The 25,723-nt window shown below is 50.8% G+C and overlaps 1 protein-coding gene across 1 annotated transcript in view; it reads right to left on the bottom strand.

Annotated features, from left to right (window-relative positions):
* The window catches only part of LOC308611596 (cytosolic carboxypeptidase 4-like), a gene marked incomplete at both ends in the record, with an annotated part of 109,984 nt that extends 90,810 nt beyond the window's left edge, over positions 1-19,174 (bottom strand). The window contains one exon of the mRNA XM_081260318.1: positions 18,948-19,174. Within this exon, the coding sequence (XP_081116444.1) occupies positions 18,948-19,174 (227 nt within the window). The remainder of the gene's footprint in view (positions 1-18,947) is intronic.
* Between the last annotated feature and the right edge of the window lie 6,549 nt (positions 19,175-25,723).

Genomic DNA, 25,723 nt, shown 5'->3' with positions numbered 1-25,723 from the left:
GATACAAATGGGCTTCCCTGGTGGCGCAGTGGTTGAGAGTCCGCCTGCCGATGCAGGGGACACGGGTTCATGCCCCGGTCCGGGAAAATCCCAAATGCCGCGGAGTGGCTAGGCCCATGAGCCGTGGCTGCTGAGCCTGCGCGTCCGGAGCCTGTGCTCCGCAACGGGAAAGGCCACAACAGTGAGAGGCCCGCGTACCGCAAAAAAAAAAAAAAAGATACAAATGAACTTATTTACAAAACAGAAACAGACTTACAGATATCGAAAACAAACTCATGGCTATCAAAAGGGAAACGTGGGGGGGGGTGGTAAATTAGGAGCTTGGGATGAACATATACACACCACTACATATAAGACAGATAACCAATGAGGACCTACTGTACAGCACAGGGAAGTCTACTCAATATTCTGTGATAACCTATATGAGAAAAGAATCTTAAAAAGAATGAATACATGTGGACGTCTAATTGAATCACTTTGCTGCACACCTGAAACTAACACAACACTGTAAATCAACTATACTCCAATATAATATATATATATAGTTTTGTGTTTTGTTTTCGGTATGCGGGCCTCTCACTGTTGTGGCCTCTCCCGTTGCGGAGTACAGGCTCCGGATGCGCAGGCTCAGCGGCCATGCCTCACGGGCCCAGCCGCTCCGCGGCATTTGGGATCTTCCCAGACTGGGGCACGAACCCGTGTCCCCTGCATCGGCAGGCGGACTCTCAACCACTGCGCCACCAGGGAAGCCCGATATATACAGTTTTAAAATTGCAAAAAGGGACTTCCCTGGTGGCGCAGTGGTTGAGAATCTGCCTGCCAATGAAGGGGACGCGGGTTCGAGCCCCGGTCCGGCAAGATCCCACACGCTGCGGAGCAACCAAGCCCATGTGCCACAAGTACTGAAGCCCACACTCCTAAAGCCTGTGTTCCACAAGAGAAGCCACCGCAATGAGAAGCCCGCGCACTGCAACGAAGACTCAACGTAGCCAAAAATAATTTATTTAAAAACATAATAATAAAATAAAATTGCAAAAAAAAAGCACCAAATAGCAAGGTGCCCAGCTCACCTTTCATCCTCCTTGGAAAGTTAGCCAAATACATAAGTAAACAAACTAGCCAAGAGGCAAGACCTTCAGAAGAAAACTTGCCAAGCTCTCTGAAGATTCCAGTGACTAAAATCTAAAGACCTCCACTCTCAGAGAAGAAGGCACCAGAGGCAATCAAAGCTGCATTTTGAGGGTCACACTCTGGGAGGTCCAGCTCTGTCCTGCAGCGCTAATGCCCTTCCCCCCTTCCACCCCCAGCCAGGAGTTAGCAATTTTCTAAATGAGGGTGTCAACTCCATCGCTCTTCGCTGGTGGCCAGAGGGAGCCAGAAAATCCCAGGGCCCAGCTGAGGGGTTGCAGGTAATGTGGTTCTGACTCGCTCATCCACCAGAAGCTTCCCGAACAATTCCCACGTGCCAGGCAGGGAGACAGTGATGCACAGAGACAGAGTTCCTGCCCCCATGGGGCTGCACTCTGTGGTTGGCGGTATAGAAGGGGGCAGACAGACCAGCGATAAGGAACCAAACCAGTGAACAGGACACTTTCACTTCCTGGGAGTTCTATGAAGAAAATAAAATGGCAATGGGCCACAGAGGGACAAGACGACGGTGGGCTCATTTAGGCCCCTGTGAAGAGGAGACACGTGGGATGAAACTTAGGTGATGAGCGGAGCCCGGATGTGATGGCGGGGAAAGGAGGGTTCAGGCAGAGAAGCAGCAGGTGCAAAGGCTGGGTGCAAACCATCGGCCCTTCAGGGAAGAGAAAGGCCAGGGACAGGCAGGGGCGCTATCACACAGGGCCAGTGGCATGTGAACCCTGGGGCCAGTCGTGTAAGCGAAGAATTCGCCTTGGACGTTCCAGCTGCAGCAGGAGAACCCCAGCCCACAGAGAGGAGGGGCAGCAAGTATTTTGAAGCTGTATCTCCCAGGGGGTTCTGCCCCAGCTCCACTGACACACCTGTGACAAAGCAGACCCGGGGAAACTCACAGCTCCTCAAAGCCAGTGCACAGGAACAGGGACCCTGAAGACAGCTCAGCCCTTACTGGTGACCCTGAGAAAGTTAATTCACCTCTCTGGGCTATTTTTCTCAATCATAAAGTGATGGTGAAAACAGCTGCTACTTTATAGGTTTGAGACTTAAATGAGACCGTCGATGACAAGCATTTGGGACGGCCTGGCCCTCTCCTGCTTACTCGGTCAGCTGTTTTATTATTGTTGCTGTTGTCATTACCACAGTCACTGAATAAAGAACACAGCAGACATTATTTACCCCAACCTCCACTTTGAAAAAAAAAAGGGGGATTTTCACTGTCTACTCTATTCATTTTTAAGTTGTTTGATTTTTTTTAATGAGTATGTAATATTTTTATAGTCAGGAAAAACACTAAAGGTTTTGTTCAAGCCTGCTGGATCTGGGTTACTCCAGAACTCTGATAATGAAGGATTCCAACACTATCAGGTATCAGGGCTATGCAGGGCGGCGTGCTACAACAAGATTCCCAGGAGCGGGGTTCCGAGAGGATGCCCCGTGATACTGCAGCTCAAATCCCCACCCTGCCCAAGTCTGGGGGACACACACACCTCGGGGAGCCCACGGGGTGCAGGGGCAGCCATCCGTCCAATTTTCAAGTGGAAAACAAACTAAGCACCATATGAAGCAGACAAATCTAACTGTTAAGTGAAAGTAAAATCAGTATGACTGCTGTAACTGAATCAGAGCCACAGATCATTCTAGATACAAGGGAATTATCAGACAATGGGTCCTTTCCCTAGATGTTTCTACCTTCCAATGGCCCTTTCTTTTTAAAAAAAACAAAAAACAACTTTATATATATTTATTCAGAAGTCGTAGTACCTGAATTTTTATTGAAAATCCAACAGGTTAAAACTGTTTATATTTTTTGCTGTGTATTTATTTATTTTGATCTTGTTTTTCAGCTTTTGATTTTGAAAGACTTCAAATCCGCAGTGAAGTCACGGGAATTGTGTAACACACGCCTCCTGCTCTCCCGTGGTTAGCCTGCTGGATGCTACTCCGCCCTACCCCAGACTCCAGCCTTACCCAATCCTTGCCTCGCTGCAAGCCCGGGCCCTCTGGCAGGCGAATGCACTGGCCATGCGGGTGGTGGTTCTAGAATGGAGTGAGGTTCAGGAAGGGGTGACGGTGTCTGCTTCATACCCTGCTTGGTACTAAATGGGGTTCTCTTCAGGCAGTGCCAGAATGTCCCACGAAGGGTGGAGCCCGCCCCTGAGCTCGCCCCCTCTGGACAGAAGCCCAAGCCTTCCACACCCTCTGACAAGGCACAGTGTGAGACAGCCCGGTTCCCACCTGCTGTCCTGAGGGCGTGAGCAACAGTGCAACTGTACCCTCTCAAAAGGGTCACACACACTCACACACACAGTCCCAGGTGGGCACTGAATCCTACACATGGCCCAACTTCCTGCACCCAGAGCCAGGAAGGGGAACGTGGTCCCAGCAGACCCAGAGGGGCAGGCAAATGCCTCAGCGCCTTCTCCACGCGCTCCAGCCTTTTTACTCGATGCACACGAATGTTAGGCACACTTGAGGAAGGGCGGCCACTTTAGCTCCTGTGATTGACAGCCAGGTCTCAGGCTGCCAGCAGCCTCTGGTCAACGGGGAGCCAGAGCTGTTATTCTGAGTTGATAGATGCTATGGGGATGGATGCCAGCTCTGCCGGAGTGGGCGGGCCACTTCTGGAGGAAGGGTCTGGGTGGTGCGCTGCCCTGGCCTTTCCCAGGCAACAGGCTCTGCCTTCCCAGAAAAGGCAGAGGACAGGGGTAAGGGCTCAAGGTCTGTGAAACTCTGCTGTAGGAAGAAGCAACACCTGCTGCAAAGAATCAACAGGGAATTCTGGCCGGGAAGGGAGCCGCGTGGAGCACATGACTACCATGTATCCAAACTGTGCTGGGCATCTTACATGGAAGATTTCATCCTCACAACCAAGCCTGACAAGGTTATGACTCTGTTTTAATCAAGATGGGCTAGGTTGTGCTGCAGCAACAAACACCCCAGAATCTTGGTGGCTTTGGGGACAGAGACATTTCGTGCTTACGCTACACGCACTGTGGGTTAGTTGGTGGTTGGGGGGGGAGGGGAGGAGAGAGTACTCTTCTCATCACTGTCACTCCCAGGGACCCAGATGACAGAGTAGTCGCCATGTCACCAGTCACCATGCCAACAGAAAACAGAGAACGCTCTGGAAAGCGGCACTGCCAATTTGGTGCTTGGCCTTAGAAAGACGCACATCACTTCTGTCCCCATCTCATTAGCTAAAACGAGTCACGTGGCTTCGTTCACCAGGACAGCACCAGAGGTGCGATCCTGCCATATGTCCTATTAGTTTTGTAATTTACAGACAAGAAAACAGCAGCTCAGAGATGAATGGTAATGACAACAGTACTACTACCAATATAAGTCATAGTGACTGAGCACTTACTATGTACTAGGCAATGGTCTGAGTGCTTTGTTTAGGCTGGGACACCGGGCAGGGAGATGTGGGAATGACTCCCTGTAATGACTGCCCAGCCATACGCCCAGCCCAGCAGACGCAGCCACAGATGGTTGGCGCCCCCTTTTCTGCCCAGGACCCCCTCTTCTGAGTGGGAGCTCCACGAACCAAGTGAGATAGGCCAACAGGAACACCCAGGAGCTCAGTCATTTTTACTGAGAAGACAACACAAAAGTGAAGGCAAGACACAAAAGACGACAATCCCCAGGAATCACAGCCCCGACACAGACGTTCTCATGGGGGGTCAAGGGGGTCAGGAGGTGGTGGGCAGGAACACTGTCCTAAGGAGGCAAAAACTGGTTCTTGGAAGACAGAAAAAAATCTTACTTGTTGTAGGTACAAAGCACAGACATACATACAGAACACAGACTTATAGCGTATCTGGTATTAAAATTTATGGCGGGGAGGGGGGTTGAGCGCAATTAGGAATAAAAGGTCCAAAAAGGTGTGTGGGGGGAAGTGATAAGGTTGAGAGGCACTGCAAACACAATGGCCATTTTCACTTTGGCTTATTATTTTCAGCTTCTATCCCATAACAAACATTTTACATTGTTGCAACTATAGAACACAATTTCAGATTGTTTTTACCATTCACAGAGTTTGCATGCTCCTATCCTTCATTCACCACTGAACACAGATTGATCAGGGGTCTCCTGCATGCAGACACTGGGATGAACCGGTTGGTTTATCCCAGCGTCGCTGGGGTTGTCAGCTGTAATTTTTAATGTCTGTGAAGTATATAAGCACCATGACTTACTAATTCATTCATCCATAGTTTTGCATTTGTATCCAACGAACAAATAACGTCTTTGCTGTGGTGTATTATGAATCACTGTATTCTCTTGAGATAAAAATCTTTGGAGAAGAATTACAGATGTGTGACGTCATACTGTCATAGAAGCTCTGGTTACCATGCTTAATGAAACCACCGCTGCAACAAAGAGGCTTCTTTCAGCTAAGGGAGGAGTGGCTCAGATGCCTCCAAATTCGGCAGGGAAGGGCCGAGAGAAGCTGCCACCTGGCTTCCACTGCCGCATCCTGCTGCCCCTCAACTCAGTGGGGCCGCCTGGACTGTCTCTGGCCCCCGAGGCTGGGGGTCTGCAAGCCCAGCTATTGCTGCAGACGGGAGCGGGGCCAATGAAATGGACATCCCTGGTCTAACCACAGACGGGACAAAGAACTTGGTGCTCAGGTTCGCCCATCTGTTGAAATCACTTGTTTCCTTTCATTTATCCAGAGCGAGACAGAGAGGAACAAGCAGGGGCAGAGAACAGCCCCCGTACAAAGCAAACATCGCCTCCTGGTCCTGGGTTCCTCCCTCTTCAGCAGGACTGGCCAGGCCCTTGGCAAACAGAGGGAGGCTGGGGGCCTGGAGGGAGGCTGTCTCTCTTCCTGTCTGGTCCCCTGAAAGAGTCACAGAGGCCCACAGATGGAGTCATTAAAAGCACTGTGGCCTAGATATCACTTGCAGTGAGCCACCTGGAGTGACAGCCTGGGAGGAAAATGCACACGCACAACAGGACAGAAGGAAAAAAAAAAAAAAAAAAGTCAAGCACCGACTACTTCTTCGTGGATTTCTTTCTCCCTGTGCTCTAGAAGCTTCGTTCTACTCCAGGCTGCCAGGGCTGCTGTCGAACCAGAATGGGAATGTGCCTCAATTGCTAAAGCCCAAGACACAGCTCTGTTTCTCCCCTCCCATGGAGAGGGAGGAGGGCAGGGGAGAGCTGGAGAGCACTTTGCTAAGATCTTTCAAAATGACAAAAGCCCTCTGCCCCAGCCTCTCCATGCCCAGGAATCCTGCCCTCCATCACACTTGCATGTTCCCTCTTGGCTGCAAGCAAAAGGCTGGAAACAGCCTCAATGTTCACAGGCAAGAGGCCCAGTTAAAGAAATAGTGGTTCATTCATACAATGGAGTACTACAGAACTATATATATCAAAAAATAAGCAACTGGCCTTCTCTGCTAAAACGAGAAGTGCTATGAATAGGATGCCATCCCTTACATCTGTTAAAAACCGACTACCTAGTCATACACATAGACACGTAATACACACACACACACACACCTGCTGGGGTTGCAGACTGTCTCTAGTAGGCTGGGTGAGAAATGGGTTGATAGCTACCGCTGGGGAGGAGGGCGGGGAGGCTGTCCCCACCGCACACACCCCTGAACCTGCCGGACACTGTGCCGGATGCAGGGTCACTTTTTGCGGGGGGGATCGTGCCACGCATGTGGGATCTTAGTTCCCCGGCCAGGGGGCGAACCTGTGCCCCGTGCAGTGCTGAGTCCTAACCCCTGGACCGCCAGGGAAGTCCCGGGGTCACTTTTTTTCACACCTGGCTGTGAGCGAGCTTTTGCACCAGGCCCTGTACATGCCTTCTTTCGTTTCATCCTTACGGCACCTCTTTGAGGCGTCACGGTCCCTATTGTACAGGTGGGCAAACTGAGGCTCAGAAAAGGTAAGAAACGCGCACACATCCTCAGTATTCAAAGCTGTTTTGCTCCAAATTCCCTGCTCGAAAGGCATAACGTGGGCTGTTTAGAAAGAACCACCTTCCTGGCTGTAAACGCCGTGTGTGCCTGAACAGGAGATGCTGTTTTTAATGAAAAACACTGGATTTCCCAAGTGCCTCGCTGCCACTTAGCAAACCTGAGTCTGCCTTCCTGGGCCTCAGGAAAGGAGGAAGGGTGTGGAAGTGTGCCTCCCCACCTGCCAGGCCCCGTGCCACCCTGAAGAGCTCGCACTACATCCAACAGCACGTAACCTGAGGACACAGACCAGGCCTGCATTACAAGCTCTCTCCCAGGCGCCTGCCTTCCTCCCTGCCTGGGGAACAGGGACGTCGGTCTGGCACCTCCCTGCTTGCTGGCACTGCCACCTCTATACTGCGAGGCTTGTGCTGGGTATTCAAATGCTCAGTGCCTCGGTTTCCACATTTGTAAAATGGACGTGAAAATCATCACACCAACCTCGCAGGATTGCCAAGGGACTAAAAGGGGAAAACAGATGAACAGAGCTGGGTTCAGGGCCCACACCCAGGCCCCAGCTTGCAAGGGCTTTGCCTAGCACACCTGTTCTCAAATGGTTTGGTCTCAGGACCTTTTTACAATGTGAAAACGATTGAGGACCCTAAAGGGCTTCTGTTACGTGGTTTAACCTATTGAGAGTTATCACAGACAAAATTAAAACTGAGACAAAATTCAAATGTATACTAGGTGCCTGAAGAACAATAATAAACTCATTATATGTTAGCACAAATAACAGTTGGTTTTCATAAATCTAGTTTCCAAAAAAAAATTTATTTTATTGAGAACAGTGGCCAGACTCTCTAACTGCTTCTGCATTCAATTTGTTGTAAAATGTCGTGGTGTTTTTAAATTGAAGTATAGTTGATTTACAATATTGTGTTAGTTTCAGGTGTACAGCAAACTGATTGTTATATATATATTTTTAGATGACTTTCCATCATAGGTTATTACAAGATCCTGAATATAGTTCCCAGTGCTATACAGTAAATCCTTATTGCTTACCTATTTTATATATAGTAGTGTGTAAGTGTTAATCCCATACTCCTAAACATTGTAAAATGTTTGCATTGTGAAGACTAGAAGAAAATCCAGCCTCATACAGACAGGGAGTTGGAAAAGGGAACAGATTTTAAGAGCCTTTACAGATCATTTTGGATATTCCTCTTTGACAAAACACTAAGACTTGTCAAGCACTAGTTTCTTAAAGATTAGCTGCAGTGTGGGACCTGAGCCCGTGCGGTCCTTGTGTACTCCATGACCTTCCCGTCTCCTGGGTCTGTCTTGCACTCTGGCTCACTTACATGACCATGATTTAGTAACTTCATGCAATGGTCATCTGGAAAACATTGGGTCACGGGGTTATGCACTTGGAGGGAATGGGTGAAAAAGGCAAATAATATCTGGGTGTTACTATGAAAACAGTTTTGACCCCGTGGACCCCGAAAAAGTCCCAGGGACCGTCCAGGACCACACTGTGAGAACAGTGGGTTAGCAAAACTTCCTCATCCTCCACACATTAACCATGTTTTTTTTTTAAAGGACTTGAAAAAGAAACTGCCATGGAAAGTGAAGGGCAGTGAGAGTGGAATCACCTGCCCGGAGGGTCTCGGCCCCTCCCCAGCTTGCATGGACGTGTGGGCACAGGAGCTGGCGCCCTCTGATGCCCGCTGGCCGGCCTCCCCTCGAAGAACCCAGCCTGCTCTGCGCCTCCCTCCATCACCGGATGCTTTCTTCTCGCCACAGGACCCCTCATTTTCCCCCAAATAACAGACCTCAGTGGTCTGCAGAGGGCAGCGCCTGAGACGGCAAACTACAGGGGCCACGCATGGGCTGCTGCCCTTGGGCTTCGCAGTTGATGATTCTTGGTCTCTTGAAATTACATATGTAATGTGTATTTATAGCCAAATACATGGGTGCCCAGAAACTGCAACTCATTCATACATACATTTTTAGCATATCGTTCGGCCACCAAGTTCCATTAAATCCTCCTTCCCGGGTCCCTTGTGTAGCTAGTCCTGCGTCCGAAACAAGGTGAGGACTTCACAGCTGCAGAACAGGCTATGAACAGGCCCTGTCCCCAGTCTCCCCTGCTCCAGGCAATCCGGTCTTCACTTTTGACCACCATTCTCTCCTGCTCAAAAGCTTCAAGGAGGCTTGGACATCCAAGCCTTGTGCAATCTGATGCCCAGCCACTTGCTGGGGACACCACCATTCACTGGGGCACATGCTGGACTTACTGGCTCTCCCATCCCCACTCCCTCTCTCCATAAGCCCTCTCTTTTCACGCTCACACCCTCCCCTGGACTTGACATCTGTCTGACGTGTACAGGGCCTCGTACATAGTAGATACTGAGAAAATTAACCTGACAAGGAAGTTCTGAGCACCTACCATGTGCTGGGCACTGTGCTATGCACCAGGAACACGGCAGAGAGTAAAGAGAACATTTTTGTCTTGTCTCCTACAATTAACATTCTAATACCTGTTGGCCCTTTGCTGCGGTGCTGTGAGGGTTCTTCTCTAGTCCAGCATTATTTATTCCTTCAGGGCATTGGGTACTCTGCCTTTATTTTTATTTTCAATTCATCGAGGACACTAGTCTGTGTCATCTTTGCTGCCTGGAATACATTAGATCGATAATACTGCTGAATGGGAAGTAGATTAACCACAAATACCCACTGGAATAAGAATCAAAAAGATCCACGCGAGAGGTCCTCAGTGTCTGCTGTGTTAACCTGCAATATGATTGCTATGTTTCACATTTAAGTATTTTAAATGCTGGATGGGAAAGAGCAACCCTCATCCCTGTCCTACACGGTGTTCTACAAATCACAGTAATCAAACTGGAGATGCTGGCCTCGAGCACCCTGAGGGGGTGGTTAGGTGCTAAGGTCCTGGTCTCAAATCCCAGCACTGCTGTTTCGACCTGTATGACTGGCCCAAGGTACTTATATTCTCTGAGCCGCAGTTTTACTCATCGGGAAAATGGGGCGGGTGGAATAAGTGTCAATGTGCTATCCTGAGAATTAAATGAGAAGGTCCATGTAAAGAGCCCAGTATGGTGGGACACACAAAATTCACTCTATTCATGAGACCTGCTGTTATCAATACTGTTGCTGTTGTAGCCCCTGCTGGCACAAACCCTTGGCAGGAAAATTCAAGGATGGCACCCTGATCTCCACCCCTGGTCTTACTCCTGTGACCATGTTACCTACATAGCAAAGGGATTTGCAGATATAATTAATGATGTTACTAACTAATCAGGTGGCCTTAAAATAGGGAGATGCTCTGAGTGGGCCCGACTTAATCACATGAGCTCTTTAAAGCAGAGTTTTCTTCAGCTGATTGCAGAACTTGATGTCAGAGATCTGAAGCAGGAAAGGATCTGACGCTCCACTGCTGCTTAGAGATGGGGTGGGGTAGGGGGTATCTGGCATGGAATGCAGCAGCCTGTAGGAGCCAAGATCAGCACCTAGCTGACAGCCAGGGAGGAGAGAGGGACCTCAGTCCTACAACCACCAAGAACTTGATTCTCCCAACAACCTGAACGAGTCTGGAAGCAGATTCTCCCCCAGAGCCTCAGGATAAGAGCCCAGTCCAGCTGGTACTTGACCTTGGACTTGTGAAAGCCTAACCAGAGAACCCGGTTGAGCCAGCCCAGGTTTCTGACCTACAGAACTGTGAGCTAATAAATAGGTATTGTTTAAGCCACTAAGTTAGTGGTGAGCCGTTAGGCCACAACAGAAGCTAACGTAAGCCCTGCTTGGCCTCTGGCCCTAAGGCATATAAATTAAGAACATACCAGGTGCTTGTCCAAAGGGTTCAGAGATGGCACTTTCTGCATCCTTAATGCTGCATGGGTCATGCTCTAGGGCGGGGTCTGTCTGATCCATCTCTACCTCTAGCACTTAGCAGTGTGGCTATCACACCGTAGGGTCTCAATAATTTCATTTAACAAAATTTCAACTTCCTGAGCAGTCCGGAACAGAATGGCTTACAGCTCCCCAGATTGGCTTCATAATCTCATGACCAGCCAATCATAACGTGTCCAGGTGCACTAACTTGGACAAATCCCGGCAAAGTCCTCTTTTCTGCCTTGAGGAAAACTATATAGACGCTGCAAACAGTTCACAGGAAGCCACCCAGCACCCAGGGTAGGGATGTGTCCACGTGCAAATGAGTCTCGCTTTACACACCCACCGACACCACCATCGTCCCTGCCTTGGCCTGTGGCAGCCTCCCAGGGATCAGCTGGCCAGCCAAACCCTGACATTTTGCTTGTAATTGTACCTTCCTGTACAAAGTCCTAGTTGGAGCAGTAAAAATAGCAGCTGCAACTTCCTGCAACATGGACAGACCAGTCAATCCTGGTGCCTGAAACAAAACCTGGCGACTCGACCTCACTCTGACTCCACAAACCCCTGCAAGCTGGGCTGGGGGTGGCAGTGGGGTGGGGCCCAGAAAGGGCAGCCCACTCTGCCCCTGCCCTCACGGACTGCCCTCGAGCCAGCTCCTGAGTGAGATGCTCCCCTCACTCCCTTCATGAAAAACCCAACCCTCAGAACCATGGGATGCCTAGCAAATGCAAAGATGTGCCGCATCCAAGGTCTCAGCCTTCTCTCCTCCTGCCCACCGGCTGCAGAGGTACAAAGGCAGGGTGCCTCCCGACCAAAGCCCTCTGTCCACCTGCTTGTTCGTCCGCTGCTATCACCGCCCCCCCCATGTCTGTCCACCTTCCTGTCTGTGGCCTAGTCCCCCCCCAGCTCCCCACATCTGTCCCAACCAGGTCGGGCTGGTGGGGATAACAGAAGCCTCCACCAGGGCTTAGTTACCAGGCGGCAGCAGGGCAATCGCAGCCAAGCCTGGATGCTGCTCCCCAAGGTGTGGACCCGCTGTGTTAGAGCCCACTTGGGGAAGTACAGGAGAGCCTAGCTATATACACCCCAGGCACCTGAATCCCAGCAGTGATGAATTCCTCCAGGGGCCCAGCCAGCTCCCTGGCTCCTGCATCATGGGGCCTGAGGCCGCCCAGGGACCACATGGGCCTGGTTTTCCTTGGCCCTGATCCCACCTTTCCTTTATCAATCCCCACAGCTTCCCCTCCTTCTGTCTCCAAATCAAGTACAAGGGCCCTTCTGTCAATCTTTGGCTTATTTTAAAGCCTCCTGTTACAAGAAAACACACAAGGACCCCCAAAGTAACAAACATGGAAATACACAAAGTTCTAGGAGCCCCAGCCTTTGGTCTCTACCAACAGGTAAATGGGGGATCAAGTCTGTGGTGACCAATGCCCCTTTCTGAGCCTGTCCCTAGACCAGCTAGAGGACCAGCTAGAGAACTTTCTCTGCCCTCCTGGCTCATTTCTTGGACTCGGCTGGGTGAGGCCCTCCCCATCTCAGGGATGCAAGGCAGACGTCCCCCCTAAAGCCAGCCCAGTCCCTCCCCTGGACACACTGGCTTTTTAGAAACACTCATATCCATTCAAATGTTCCAGGCTCCAGACATCTGCCTTTCACTAGTAAAACCCATGATGTCTGCAGAGCTTTTCAGCATAAAATGAACTTTCAGGAATGTTTTCCCATGCCCAAAACGCAGCAGCCTGGCAGGGGGCAGGGCGGGGATTAAAAGGACCTCATTTCACAGATGAGTACACAGGGCAAAGGCTTCGCTGACTCCCCAGCCACGGTCAGACCAGCAAGAGGGAGCGCTCGCTAAACCATGATCCCCTGGAAAAAACAACGATGGATTATAGTAAAAAGAGAAAGCCTGAATAAACTGGATCTTTTTTTTTTTTTTAAGGAATAATGAGATCCTTTTCCCCCATCACATTAGCTAAAAGGGAAAATGTGGATAATAACAAGTGGGGTGAGGAGGTGGGGAAGTGGGCTCCCAGACACCATCAATGGGAGAGAAAACTGGCTTATTAGTCTTCGCAAACGGCACTCGGTTTTGACAATGAAAATTTAAAGACCAGAAAGACGTACGATCAAGGATGTGCATGACTTCATGGATTGTATAGGGGGGAGGAAAGATCAGACACAACCGAAACATCTCCTGTTAGGAGACTGTGAACTGAAAGATGGTGGTCTGGCTGCACCGTGGAATACTACACTGCTGTGAAAAGAGAAAGAGATCCACCACACAGTAAATGATAGACACTGTGGAGTACTGAGTGTGATCCAAATTACATAAGCACAAAATCTCTATATGAAAAGGGGCATGAGAACAGTATGCCCCAAACTGCTGACAGATACCAAGGATGGGGCCACTTTCATACCATGCTCCATTTCTTCTTAGATTGTTTGTTTATAAAGGGAACCTGCTGATGTATGATTGAAATTAAAGACAATAAAACAACTTAAAAGGAACATGTTTTCCTTAGGCTCCCTATGCATCAGAAGATTCCAGAATGGAATGGCTGCAGCCTCTCTCTGGGTCTCGTCTCAATCCCCTCCCCAGTCCACGATGTTCCCAGCCTGTGCACTTGCTGGGCACCCCCTTCCTCAGATCTTCCCACGGCTGCCTCTCGCCATCTTGCAGGTCTCGGCTCAAATGTCACCAGTCCAGAGCCCCCTCGTCTAAGCAGATGCCCCACCTTGATCCTTTTCCTCACACCTCCCCGTCTGCTTTCTGCAGCCCAACCGCAGCTCTATTTATTTTATCCAGCTGTGGTCTGCCTCCCCAAGTTGAATGGGGGCCCCAGGAGGGTGGGGACCTTGCCTTGTTCTCTGCTGTATCGCAGATCCTGGCAGAAAAACAGACGGCAGAAAACATTCGTTGGCCACATTAGGAATCGAGACACAAACGACAGTCCATTTCCTCACGTGTCCAATGGCTCTGGCCACGCCACGCACAGCCTAGCGCTGACCCATAACCACCTGAAACCACCTGACTACTTGTCTGTCTCCCAGGCCAGAGGCCGAGCTTGCAAGTACAGACCCTCTTTGAACCTGACTTTCCCTTCCCAGTTTCTTGGCCAGGGTGAGCCATTCAGAAGGTGCTGAATAAATGTCTGTTGCCTGAATGGAGCTGTATATCTCGCTCCCTCGGATTTCCAAAGCCGCAAACAATACAGGTGCTCACGGGTTAAGGGACTTGCTGCCCAGGGTCTCGCAAGCCCAGCTGGGATGCAGCAGAACTTGAACTCTGGATGCAGGATGCAATCGCCATGGCTTTCTAGAAAAAGAGCTCCTCCATCTCTTGGCCCTCACTCCTGCCCAGACAGATCTGACCTGGCCAACTGCAAATCCCGCAGGCAGCTCATCCTGGGGTTTGAATGAGCCAAGCCTTTCTTATCTTAATTAGGAAAGTAATTCCTTTCAGCCTAGATTGATCTGTGGTCAGCCTCTCCCTGGGGGCCCAACAGGAGCAGGCAGAAAGTAAGCAAGTCTGAGTTTCAGTTTCCATCCTATCCCTGCATCCTACTCTGATGGGCTGGCCGGGCGGGCGGCTGACAGTCCAAGGTGACTTCCTGGCAGACAGAGGTGGGTGGGGAGCGACAAAGGGGTCCTCCCTTTGGCAGCCGTTGACACAGTTCTGCCACGGCCCTGCTCAGCCCCCGCCTACCGCCTGCTCGCAGGAGGAGCCATCAGACTGGTCCTGCAGGCGCCTCCTTGGCAAAGTGCCACGTGCAGGAGGCAGGGAGCCTGGCGTCCTCCTCTGTCCCCCTGGGCTCCCTCAAGATCCCTCTTGCCCCCTAGGAAGTCTTTGTCCATCTCTCCTTTCACAGGTGGCCCTAGGCTCTATGCCCAGGGGACACTCCACAGGCGAGGTCTCACCCCATCTGTTCCCGGCTGGGTGGGGGGTGTCAATTTCAGTGCTCCCACACCTGCTGCCCTTCACACCTGGGCCCCAAACTCCAAGGCAGTGGACAGAGGCAGGGGACCGAGGGAGGAGAGAGCCCTGTCCCTCTGGAGTTACTGGGAAAGTCTGACTCACTTTCCACTCACCAAGAAAGGAAAGGAAATGGGGCTCCTGCATACTACACCACTTTCATTCTACAGGTGGAAAAGTGAGGGCCCAGAGACGGAAGGCGACCTGCCCAAAGGCCCACGGCACCCATCAGAGGCGGAGCTGGAGCTAGGACGACAGATTCCTGCCTTCTAATTCAGCCCCTCTGCACTCTACCGGCCACCACTCCCTCTTCCTGCCCAAGAGAGCTATGCAAGTAACTCAAGCCTTATAAAACTACTTAATACCAGAGGACACAAGACCTTTTGAGATTTTACAGCAAGACATTTAGTAGAAGCACTGTACCGAAGAACATCCACCCGTTTTACAGAAGAGCAAATCGAGGCCCATAGAGGTAAGGGGACCTACAGGAAGTCGTACAGCCAGGTAGGGGCAGAGCAGGACTCCCAGACCCCCACTTAAGTGCTCTTTCTGCTGACACGGTCCAGGTGTGACGGTTCCATCTGTGGGACAGCTGGTGAAGAGGTGCAGCTGGCCTTGGGCCTCAGTCACGCTGAAACAAGGTGGGGCCCAGACAGCCTCATCTAAACTCTGTCCCAGAGGTGCAGGAGACCATCGTTGGGGGAGGGAATGGCTTGGGAGACTTTTATGTATTTGCAGAAAATACAGTGAAATTTCCCAACTAAGCTGGATTTCTGAGACCACAGAGCTGGCATTTTTAGTGAGCCACACACGCCTACCATTTTTCATCCAAAAGGTCACTGACAGGGCTGGGAAGGAAAGCTTTAGCAGTAAGAAAGAACAGCATCTACTGGCACCAGAGGGAGGGGGCAGGGTGGGTGCAGGTGGCTGGGACCCCAGGAGAGGGCTGCCCACAGACACATAAGCAACATCTGAACCCGAGTCCAGTTCAAAGAGCCCATGCTCTTCCCCCCAACCCCCAACCTGGTGCTGAAGAGACTTAATAACAGGGAACCCTCCCAACCCTGAGCCCTCCATCCCACAATCCCCCTTCCATGCTCCTAACAGCTAAGGGAACTGCAGTAAGTCTGGCAAGGTGAGTGCCTGAAGGTGACACGTATCAGCTTTAGCTACATATTACACTGGGGTGGGAGCAGTGCTGCTCAGGGGCCAGATGGTCTAGGAAAGGGAGTGGAACCTAGAGGGGAGGCTGGGCTGACTTCCATCACCTGGGGACAGACCCAGATTCCTAAGGGAAAAGGCCTGCTGGGATGCTGTGAGGAAAAGCTGTGGATGCATACACTCTCCCCACCCCCGCCCCTAGCTGTCCCAACTAAGTGTTTTCTGGCTGGGAAAACGCTTCAACAGCCCTGGTTGCCTAAGGCAATTCAATTATGAAATTTACCACATCAGATGAAAAGGAGCATCTCAATCAGCCAATTCATTTGTGTCTGGCCACTCTGTGTTCTTGTGCCAGCTCTGCTAGCCCCCTCCGTTTTCAGGCCACACTCACACTGAGGGCTGGTACCCTGGGACTAAAGGCTCAGGCGATGGGCTGGTCTTTGGGGCTGGTGGAGTGGGGTCTCCCATGATCCCCTGAGCAGATCGGCTGTATCCAGAAGCCACCCATCTTCCTGGGGGACTCCTGGGCCAGACCACCACAGTCTCAGGTGAACCTTTCCATCACCTCCCACCTGCATGCTCTCTGCCCTCAACCTGCACCTGCCTGGAGGCTGGCAAAGAAGTGGCCTCTGGGAGAAGTGTGAGTGGGTGGGGGGAGGTGGTAGCCCACCACATGCCTTTCTCATCTTTACTTAATCAAGGCATCATCTCTCCAGGAAGCCTTCACCACCCGTGCACCTCCTGTGTCCCCTCAGCTCCCCTTGCTGCCTTTGTCACTGGGGTACTGTGCACACCTCGATGTGTCAGGGCCTCTAACCCACATGCATGCCAGCACACCTGGTCCACGAGATCCCCGAAGGCAGGGTCCCAATCAAGCCCCTTCAAACCATGAATCAATTAATCGATTAACGAATGAATGAACAAACCACCACTCCCTTTGACGCCCCCCCCCACCCCACATGGTGCATCGGGGTAACAGATGGGAAGGACCAAGCCTGCTTTCCGCTGCAGACCAGGAAGTCCAAGGCCCGGGTAATCGTCCTTTCTTCCTGCTCTCCTCTCCCACATTGAGCGCCCGCAGGTTTAAGATGCTATTAAGGGGCGTCAGGCTGCAGAAGCCGCCTCTGAGGTGCAGTGTGCCACTCGCCCGCAGCTCCTCTCTCTGCACCGCATACATAAATCCGGCTGCAGCCTGAGCCCCGGCAGGAAGGTCTCTAACATTTCTCTCTACCTTCCTCTGAGTAACCTGCATGGAGTCACTTCCTGACAAAGGGAATGGCTCAAAACGGAGATAGCTGCCGGGCACGGAAGACTGATTCCCTCATCCTCCAAAGGCACGGCTTGGGGACTCAAGGACCCCGTGTTACAAGGACACCAAACCTGCCCCCGGTGGGGTGGACCTTGGGTCCTACTCCTCCCCAGTCCCCAAATGCAAGCCTTCACCAACAGCCCCTTAGCAATCCTAACAGCACACCTGGGCTCAAAGAGCTTCGGTCTCCCACCTGTGAACGGGCAGACTGAGGCCCAGGGTCCCAAAGGGCCTGGACCAAGTCAGAGTCACCAGAGTCTGGCCTGTGATCAGACTGTGGGGTTCCTGCCTCCTCTCCCCCTGGCAACTTCCCTCCCTCAGTCACGCCCCAGAACCAGAGTGAAACCAAAAGGCCCAGACACCAGGCCTTCTCTGCCCTGACTAACCAGGGAGGGCCAAAGCTCAGGGAGCCTTCCCCCTGCCCAAAAGCAACCCAGCAGGACCAAGAGTGGCTGCGTTAAACCTGCGGGGAACCTGGGTCGGCCCCCACCCCACCCCCTTTGTTAAGATCTCTATAAAGAGTTCTCTGCTCAAAGGTAGTGGAAATGAACTTTGGGTTCTTTGAAGCACCAGCACAAAAATGTATGGTGCCCCTGGGGGCACAGAGTCCCAACCAGAAAGCTTCTCAAGCAACCACGACGGGGAAAAGGAGTGGGGGGCGTGCCCAAGTGCTGCGGGGTCCCGAAGCCAGGGCAAGATGGGGTGAACAGGACAGCCAGGGCCAGAGAAGGCTTGCTCTGAACCTGCTAGGGTGGGGGCCACCCTGGGGGGCAGGTGGGCGAGGCTTAGGACGGGTGGCCATTCCTCTGCTGCTCCACAGCTCTCCAAACAGAGACGAGGGGCCCTGTCAGGTGGGACGTAAACGGCCGGGGCACAGGAGACTCTGGGCCGGGCTCGCGTGGACGACCTTTCCCTTGGTTAAACCCCTCGGCCCTCGCCCTGCACGAGGCAGGCAGCCATCTGGCCCTCGGCGTCAAGTGCGCGGGGACTTCGCCCGGCCCGCGGCGCAAAGCCGGGCTGCTCACATCCTCAAAGACAGGCAGCCTTCTCTTTCCAGGATCAATAGTCATTTTTAAAAAACACAGTCTGCGGACTCAATGAATCAAGCACTCCCAGGGGAAAGAGTTGCAGCTCCCGCGCGCAACATCCATTTGCAAAACAATTCATTCTCTCGCTCACAGCTTTCAGCAAATACCCTCGCCGGGTCCCCCGGCACTCGCGAGGAGGGAGGAGCGGGCTTGGGGAGGGGACGGCTCTCTACAGACCTCCACTCCCCACCACTGTCCCCGACTCCAGCCCTCCGAGACCCCGAGGTGGCCGAGGCGGTTCCAGAGACTCGAGCCCCGCTGTGCTGCTCGCGGGGCACGCGGTCCCGCGAGGCTCACTCTGCCGGGGGCTCCCACGGCGGGGCGCGCAGGACCCGGCGCTCCCGGTCCCGGCCCGGGGTGAGGGGTGGTGACAAGTGCCAAAGCCGGCGGCCGGGCGCGCGGCTACACCGGCCCGAGGACGGCGCCCCGAGCCCAGCCCGGGTACTCACCGCTCGTGGCGTCGCCACCCGCCGCGTTCAGAGGCCCCTAGCCGCCCGCGCGAGGCTCCGCAGCCCTCGCCGCTGCTGCTCCCCTCCCCCAGCTCGCAAAAGCCGCTGAGCGCGCTGCTACTGAGGTACAGCCAGGGCGCCGCCAACACACTAGTTTCTCCGTTCATCCCGCCCCGCCTCCCGGCCCGAAGCCAATCGGAGGCGGCGCCTCTGTGACGGATGGGCATCCGAACCCGTAGTTAAGCCAACAAGAGGAGAAAGGGGCGGGCGCTGGGCTTCCCCGGCGCCGCGAGGCGGGGGGGCACGGAGAGAAAAAGGACTTCGACCAGATTCTTAAAGCGGCAGGCCCCTGCCCGCCCCCGCGGCCGAAGTTTGCGAACAAAACCCGACTGTGTTCCAGAGCTTTCTGAAGGAGGGAGCTCTGTAGACTGCAAGTGCGTCTTCTGTACCTGGTCTGCGGAGACACACCTTTAGTTGTGAAAGTGTTAAGGAAACCGTTTCTTTTTATTTTGAGCTCCTTTCAGTGTTTGGGATTTTCTTCAGCCACTGAACCCCATCTGTGCTTGGAATATGTAGTTTTCAGGGTACTTCAGCTCTCCTACCAGTGTCATTTCTCACTAAGTTCCTTTGTAAACCGACCTTCAAATATTCATTCATTCATTCATCCATTCATTCATTCACTCCACAAACATTTGCTGGATGCCTGAGCGATGGGCTAGGCTCAAGAGTGGGGAAAATTATCTATAATTTCTCCTTCTTGCTTTCTGGGTTTGCATCTCATTCCACCACTTCAGGTTGCTGTGTATCCAACTTCATCTGTAACATGGCAGGTAAAAAGTCCTCATCGGATTATCTGAGGGATTAAAGGAGACAAACTCCTATGACAAAGTAAGTGTGCAACAAATGTCCTTTCTTTCCTCCCTCCCGCTGATAATGGATAATTCAGGTAGGATACAAAAAGGATGCAAAAAGCCCTGGTAAAGTACAGAGAATGATAAGTGTTGTAAGAGCCAAGCATGGGGCGGGGAGAATTCCCAGGAAGCACAGTTCACACTGATGGGAGGTGCCAGGAAGTTTATTGGGGAGGTGATGCGACTGCACGAAAGATTTGGATGAGGTGTAGGATTTTGACCGGTGGAAACTGGGAAGGAGAGCCCATGGGTAGGAAGCTGTTTAGATGGGACAGAAGAGATTGCAGGCTTAAAAGTCTGTAAGATGACAGGGAAGACACTAGGCATTTTGGGCAGAAACAGCATGGTGTAGAGGAAAGGGTTTGAACCCCAGCTCTACCCTCAAGAGCTGTTTAGGACTGGAGGCAGAGTGCTCAGGTTCTCTGGGTGTTGGATTCTTACTGGAGAAAGGAAGATTCTAGAACCTATTTTGCAGGGTTATTGTAAAGATTAGATAAGAGCACGCATGTAATGGGCCTGGTACCTAATAAGTGCTCAATATAGATTTGTGTCTCCATTTGGCCTAGATCTGGAGATGGGTACGACACGAAGGTTCTGTTAGTCAAGAGCAGTCTTGGCCAGAGGTAAGAAGCTAGCCAAGTGTGCTGCTAAGGTGCCTTCCAAGGGGAAAAGGAGGCATCAAAATAATTGGTCCATTAAAGAAATGACACAGATCACGTTTGTAATTTTAGACTCCTGCCAATTTTCTGGAGCTTGAGTATTTATAGAATTGTTAGTTGGACGACGCTCCACATACCAAACTGATTCTTAGCAAGTTCATAACCATTGCTTATTATTCCATTGAGACTCTCTGTGAAAGTATAAGTGCCAACCATCTAAAATCTGGTCCACATTATCATTTTTTCCCCTCCTCAACTCCAAGCTTAAATTAGGTCCTGGAATAAATTAAAATTAAATGTAGGCAAGGGAACAAAATCAGACCGAGAACACTTGTTGAGTCATTGAATTTAGATATGATTTGAAAGGAATGGAGAGGACGGAGCTTGCGTTGCCATCTGTCTCAGTTCTTGCTGTAGACCCTGGAGCACAACCACCATCATAGCCCCTACCAGCCGATGCTGTAATGACCCATGTACCTGTTCGTCCTCCCCACCACACAGGGAGTCCTGGGAGGGCACAGACCATGACAAGCTGTGTAGGCAACTTGGTTCCTCACACAAGTTGTGCACACAGTTTTGAAAAACTATGAATAAATCTCAGCTCAGTTAGAATCAGATTTTGCAACATTACGACGGAGAACCTAAAATAACTGTGAATTTTAAAAAGACAGAAGTTTGTTTCTTGCTCATGAAAAATAAATCTAAAGTTAAGTAATCTATGCCTAGTTGGCAACTCCACAGTTTTAAAGAGCATGGGCTCCTGTACTTCCATTCTGCCATCCTTAATGCTTGGTCTCATTTTGCTGATGCCTCATGATTCCAGATGGCTGCTGGAGCTCCAACTATAACATCTATCTTTCATACAGCAGGAAGGAATAAGAGTAGAAGAGCAGATGTGTGCCTCCCAACCGTGTTAGCTCCATTGAAGCAAGCTTCAAAAGTCTCACATGATACTTCCATTTATATCTTATGTAGACATTTATGTGAGTACATTGCCTCTCCCAACAGAGTCAGGTTTCTGTTACCAAGAAAGAGGGAAGAGCCGGACCCGGAGGAAGATGGCGGAAGAGTAAGACACGGAGATCACCTTCCTCCCCACAGATACATCAGAAATTCATCTACACGTGGAACAACTCCTACAGAACACCTACTGAACGCTGACAGAAGACCTCAGATCCCCCAAAAGGCAAGAAACTCCCCACATACCTGGGTAGGGCAAAAGAAAAAAAGAATAAACAGAGACAATAGGATAGGGACGGGACCTGCACCAGTGGGAGGGAGCCGTGAAGGAGGGAAGGTTTCTACACACTACAAGCCCCTTCGCGGGCGGAGACTGCAGGTGGCGGAGGGGGAAAGCTTCGGAGTAGCGGAGGAGAGCACAGCAACAGGGGTGCGGAGGGCAAAGCGGAGAGATTCTGGCACAGAGGACCGGTGCCCTCAGGCACACACCAGCCCGAGAGGCTTGTCTGCTCGGCCGCCGGGGCGGGCGGGGCTGGGAGCTGAGGCTCGGGTATCGGCTTTCAGTCGGAGCGCAGGGAGAGGACTGGGGCTGGCGGCAGGAAGAGAGCCTGAAGGGGTTAGTGCACCACGGCTAGCCCGGAGGGAGTCCGGGGAAAAGGTCTGGAGCTGCCGAAGAGGCAAGAGACTTTTTTCCCTTTTGTTTCCTGGTGCGCGAGGAGAGGGCATTAAGAGGGCTGCTTGGGGAAGCGCCGGAGACAGGCGCGAGCCGCGGGTAAGGCGCGGACCTCGGAGACGGGCGTGAGACGCTGGAGCTGCCGCCGCCGCCGCCGCCGCCACCGCCGCCGCCGCCGCCGCCGCGGGGCCTGTGTGCGAGCGCGGGTCACTGTCCGCCCCGTCTTCTGGGGGGCCTGTGCACCCCGCCACTGCCGGTGTCCCGGGACCCGGGGACGGCTTTCCCGGGAAAGCGCACGGAGCGCCACGGGCTGCTGCAACGTCACGCCGGCCTCTGCCGCCGCAGGCCCGCCCCACACTGAGCGCCCCTCCCTCCCCTCTGCCTGAGTGAGCCAGAGCCCCCGAATCAGCGGCTCCTTTAAACCCGTCCTGTCTGAGCGAAGAACGGACGCCCTCCGGCGACCTACGCGCAGAGGCGGGGCCAGGTCCAAGGCTGAGACCCGGGAGCTGTGAGAGCAGAGACAGGGAAATATCTCTGTGCAGCCTCGGAGGCAGCGGATTAAAGCTCCACGGTCCATTTGATGTGCCCTGCGACTGTGGAGTGCATGAATGGACAGCGAATCATCCCAAATTGAGGAAGTGGACTTTGAGGACAAGATTTAAGACTTTCCCCCCTTTTCCTCTTTTTACAACGAATTATCCCAAATTAAGGAGGTGGACTTAGAGAGCAAGATTTCAGACTTCTCGCCCTTTTCCTTTTTTTACAACGAATTATCCCAAATTGAGGAGGTGGACTTGGAGAGCAAGATTTTTTATTTTTCCCCCTGCTCTCTTTTTGTGAATGTGTATGTGTAATCTTCTGTGTAAGATTCTCTCTGTATAGCTTTGCTTCCACCATATGTCCCAGGGTTCTATCGGTCCATTTTTTTTCAATAATTACTTTTTAATTTTAATAACGCTACTATTTTTCATACTTTATTCTATTTTACTTTACCTGCTCTTTCTTTTTTTTCCTACCTTCCCTTCCTCCCTCCCTCCCTCCGCTCCTCCTTTCTTTCTTTCTTTTTCTTTCCTTCCTCCCTCCCTCCCTCCTGTCTTTCTTTCTTTCTTTCTTTCCTTCCTCGCTCCCTCCCTCCCTTCTTCCATTCACTCTTCCTTTTGCTTTCATTCCTCCCTCCCTCCCTCCTTTCTTTCCTTCTTTCTTTCCATCCTTCCTCCCTCCCTCCCTCCCTCCTTTCTTTCTTTCTTCCATCCTTCCTTCCTTTCTTCCCTTCTTCCTTTCTTTCCCTCTCTCTTTCTTTCTTCTACTAATTCTTTCTTTCTACTTTCTCTCCCTGCTATTCTGAGCCGGGTGGATGAAAGGCTCTTGGTGCTGCAGCCAGGAGTCAGTGCTGTGCCTCTGAAGTGGGAGAGCCAACTTCAGGACACGGGTCCACAAGAGACCTCCCAGCTCCACATAATATCAAGCAGCGAAAATCTCCCAGAGATCTCCATCTCAACACCAGCACCCAGCTTCACTCAACGACCAGCAAGCTACAGTGCTGGACACCCTATGCCAAACAACTAGCAAGACAGAAACACAACGCCACCCATTAGCAGAGAGGTGGCCTAAAATCATAAAAAGTCCGCAGACACCCCAAAACACACCACCAGACGTGGACTTGCCCACCAGAAAGACAAGATCCAGCCTCATTCACCAGAACACAGGCACTAGTACCTTCCACCAGGAAGCCTACACAACCCACTAAACCAACCTTAGCCACTGGGGACAGACACCAAAAACAACGGGAACTACGAACCTGCAGCCTGCAAAAAGGAGACCCCAAACACAGTAACATAAGCAAAATGAGAAGACAGAAAAACACACAGCAGGAGAAGGAACAAGATAAAAACCCACCAGACCTAACAAATGAAGACGTAATAGGCAGTCTACCTGAAAAAGAATTCAGAATAATGATGGTAAAGATGATCCAAGATTCTATTTCCCAGATCCAAAATCTTGGAAATAGAATAGACAAAATGCAAGAAACAGTTAACAAGGACCTAGAAGAACTAAAGATGAATCAAGCATCGATTAAAAACACAATACATGAAATGAAAAATACTCTAGATGGGATCAATAGCAGAATAACTGAGGCAGAAGAACGGATAAGTGAGGTGGAAGATAAAATAGTGGAAATAACTGCTGCAGAGCAAAATAAAGAAAAAAGAATGAAAAGAACAGAGGACAGTCTCAGAGACCTCTGGGACAACATTAAACGCACCAACATTCGAATTATAGGGGTTCCAGAAGAAGAAGAGAAAAAGAAAGGGACTGAGAAAATATTTGAAGAGATTATAGTTGAAAACTTCCCTAATATGGGAAAGGAAATAGTTAATCAAGTCCAGGAGGCACAGAGAGTCCCATACAGAATAAATCCAAGGAGAAATACGCCAAGACACATATTAATCAAACTGTCAAAAATTAAACACAAAGAAATCATATTAAAAGCAGCAAGGGAAAAACAACAAATAGCACACAAGGGAATCCCCATCAGGTTAACAGCTGATCTCTCAGCAGAAACTCTACAAGCCAGAAGGGAGTAGCAGGACATAATTAAAGTGATGAAGGAGAGAAACCTGCAACCAAGATTACTCTACCCAGCAAGGATCTCATTCAGATTGGATGGAGAAATTAAAACGTTTACAGACAAGCAAAAGCTGAGAGAGTTCAGCACCACCAAACCAGCTTTACAACAAATGCTAAAGGAACTTCTCTAGGCAAGACACACAACAGAAGGAATATACCTACAATAACGAACCCAAAGCAATTAAGGAAATGGGAATAGGAACATACATATCAATAATTACCTTAAATGTAAATGGACTAAATGCTCCCAACAAAAGACACAGAGTGGCTGAATGGATACAAAAACAAGACCCATATATATGCTGTCTACAAGAGACCCACTTCAGACCTAGAGACACATACAAATTGAAAGTAAGGGGATGGAAAAAGATATTCCATGCAAATGGAAACCAAAAGAAAGCTGGAGTAGCAATTCTTATATCAGACAAAATAGACTTTAAAATAAAGACTATTAGAAGAGACAAAGAAGGACACTACATAACGATAAAGGGATCGATCCAAGAAGAAGATATAACAATTGTAAATATTTATGCACCCAACATAGGAGCACCTCAATACATAAGGCAAATACTAACAGCCATAAAAGGGGAAATCGACAGTAACACAATCATAGTAGGGGACTTTAACACCCCACTTTCACCAATGGACAGATCATCCAAAATGAAAATAAATAAGGATAGACAAGCTTTAAATGATACATTAAACAAGATGGACTTAGTTGATATTTATAGGACATTCCATCCAAAAACAACAGAATACACATTTTTCTCAAGTGCTCATGGAACATTCTCCAGGATAGATCATATCATGGGTCACAAATCAAGCCTTGGTAAATTTAAGACAATTGAAATTGTATCAAGTATCTTTTCCGACCACAATGCTATGAGACTAGATATCAATTACAGGAAAAGATCTGTAAAAAATACAAACACATGGAGGCTAAAC

This window comes from Mesoplodon bidens (genome assembly GCF_964165515.1).
Source record: "Mesoplodon bidens genome assembly, contig: HAP1_SCAFFOLD_129, whole genome shotgun sequence".
Taxonomy (NCBI): Eukaryota; Metazoa; Chordata; class Mammalia; order Artiodactyla; family Ziphiidae; genus Mesoplodon; species Mesoplodon bidens.
Note: the sequence above shows the minus strand (reverse complement) of the source record. Positions and strands in the feature narration are given on the sequence as shown.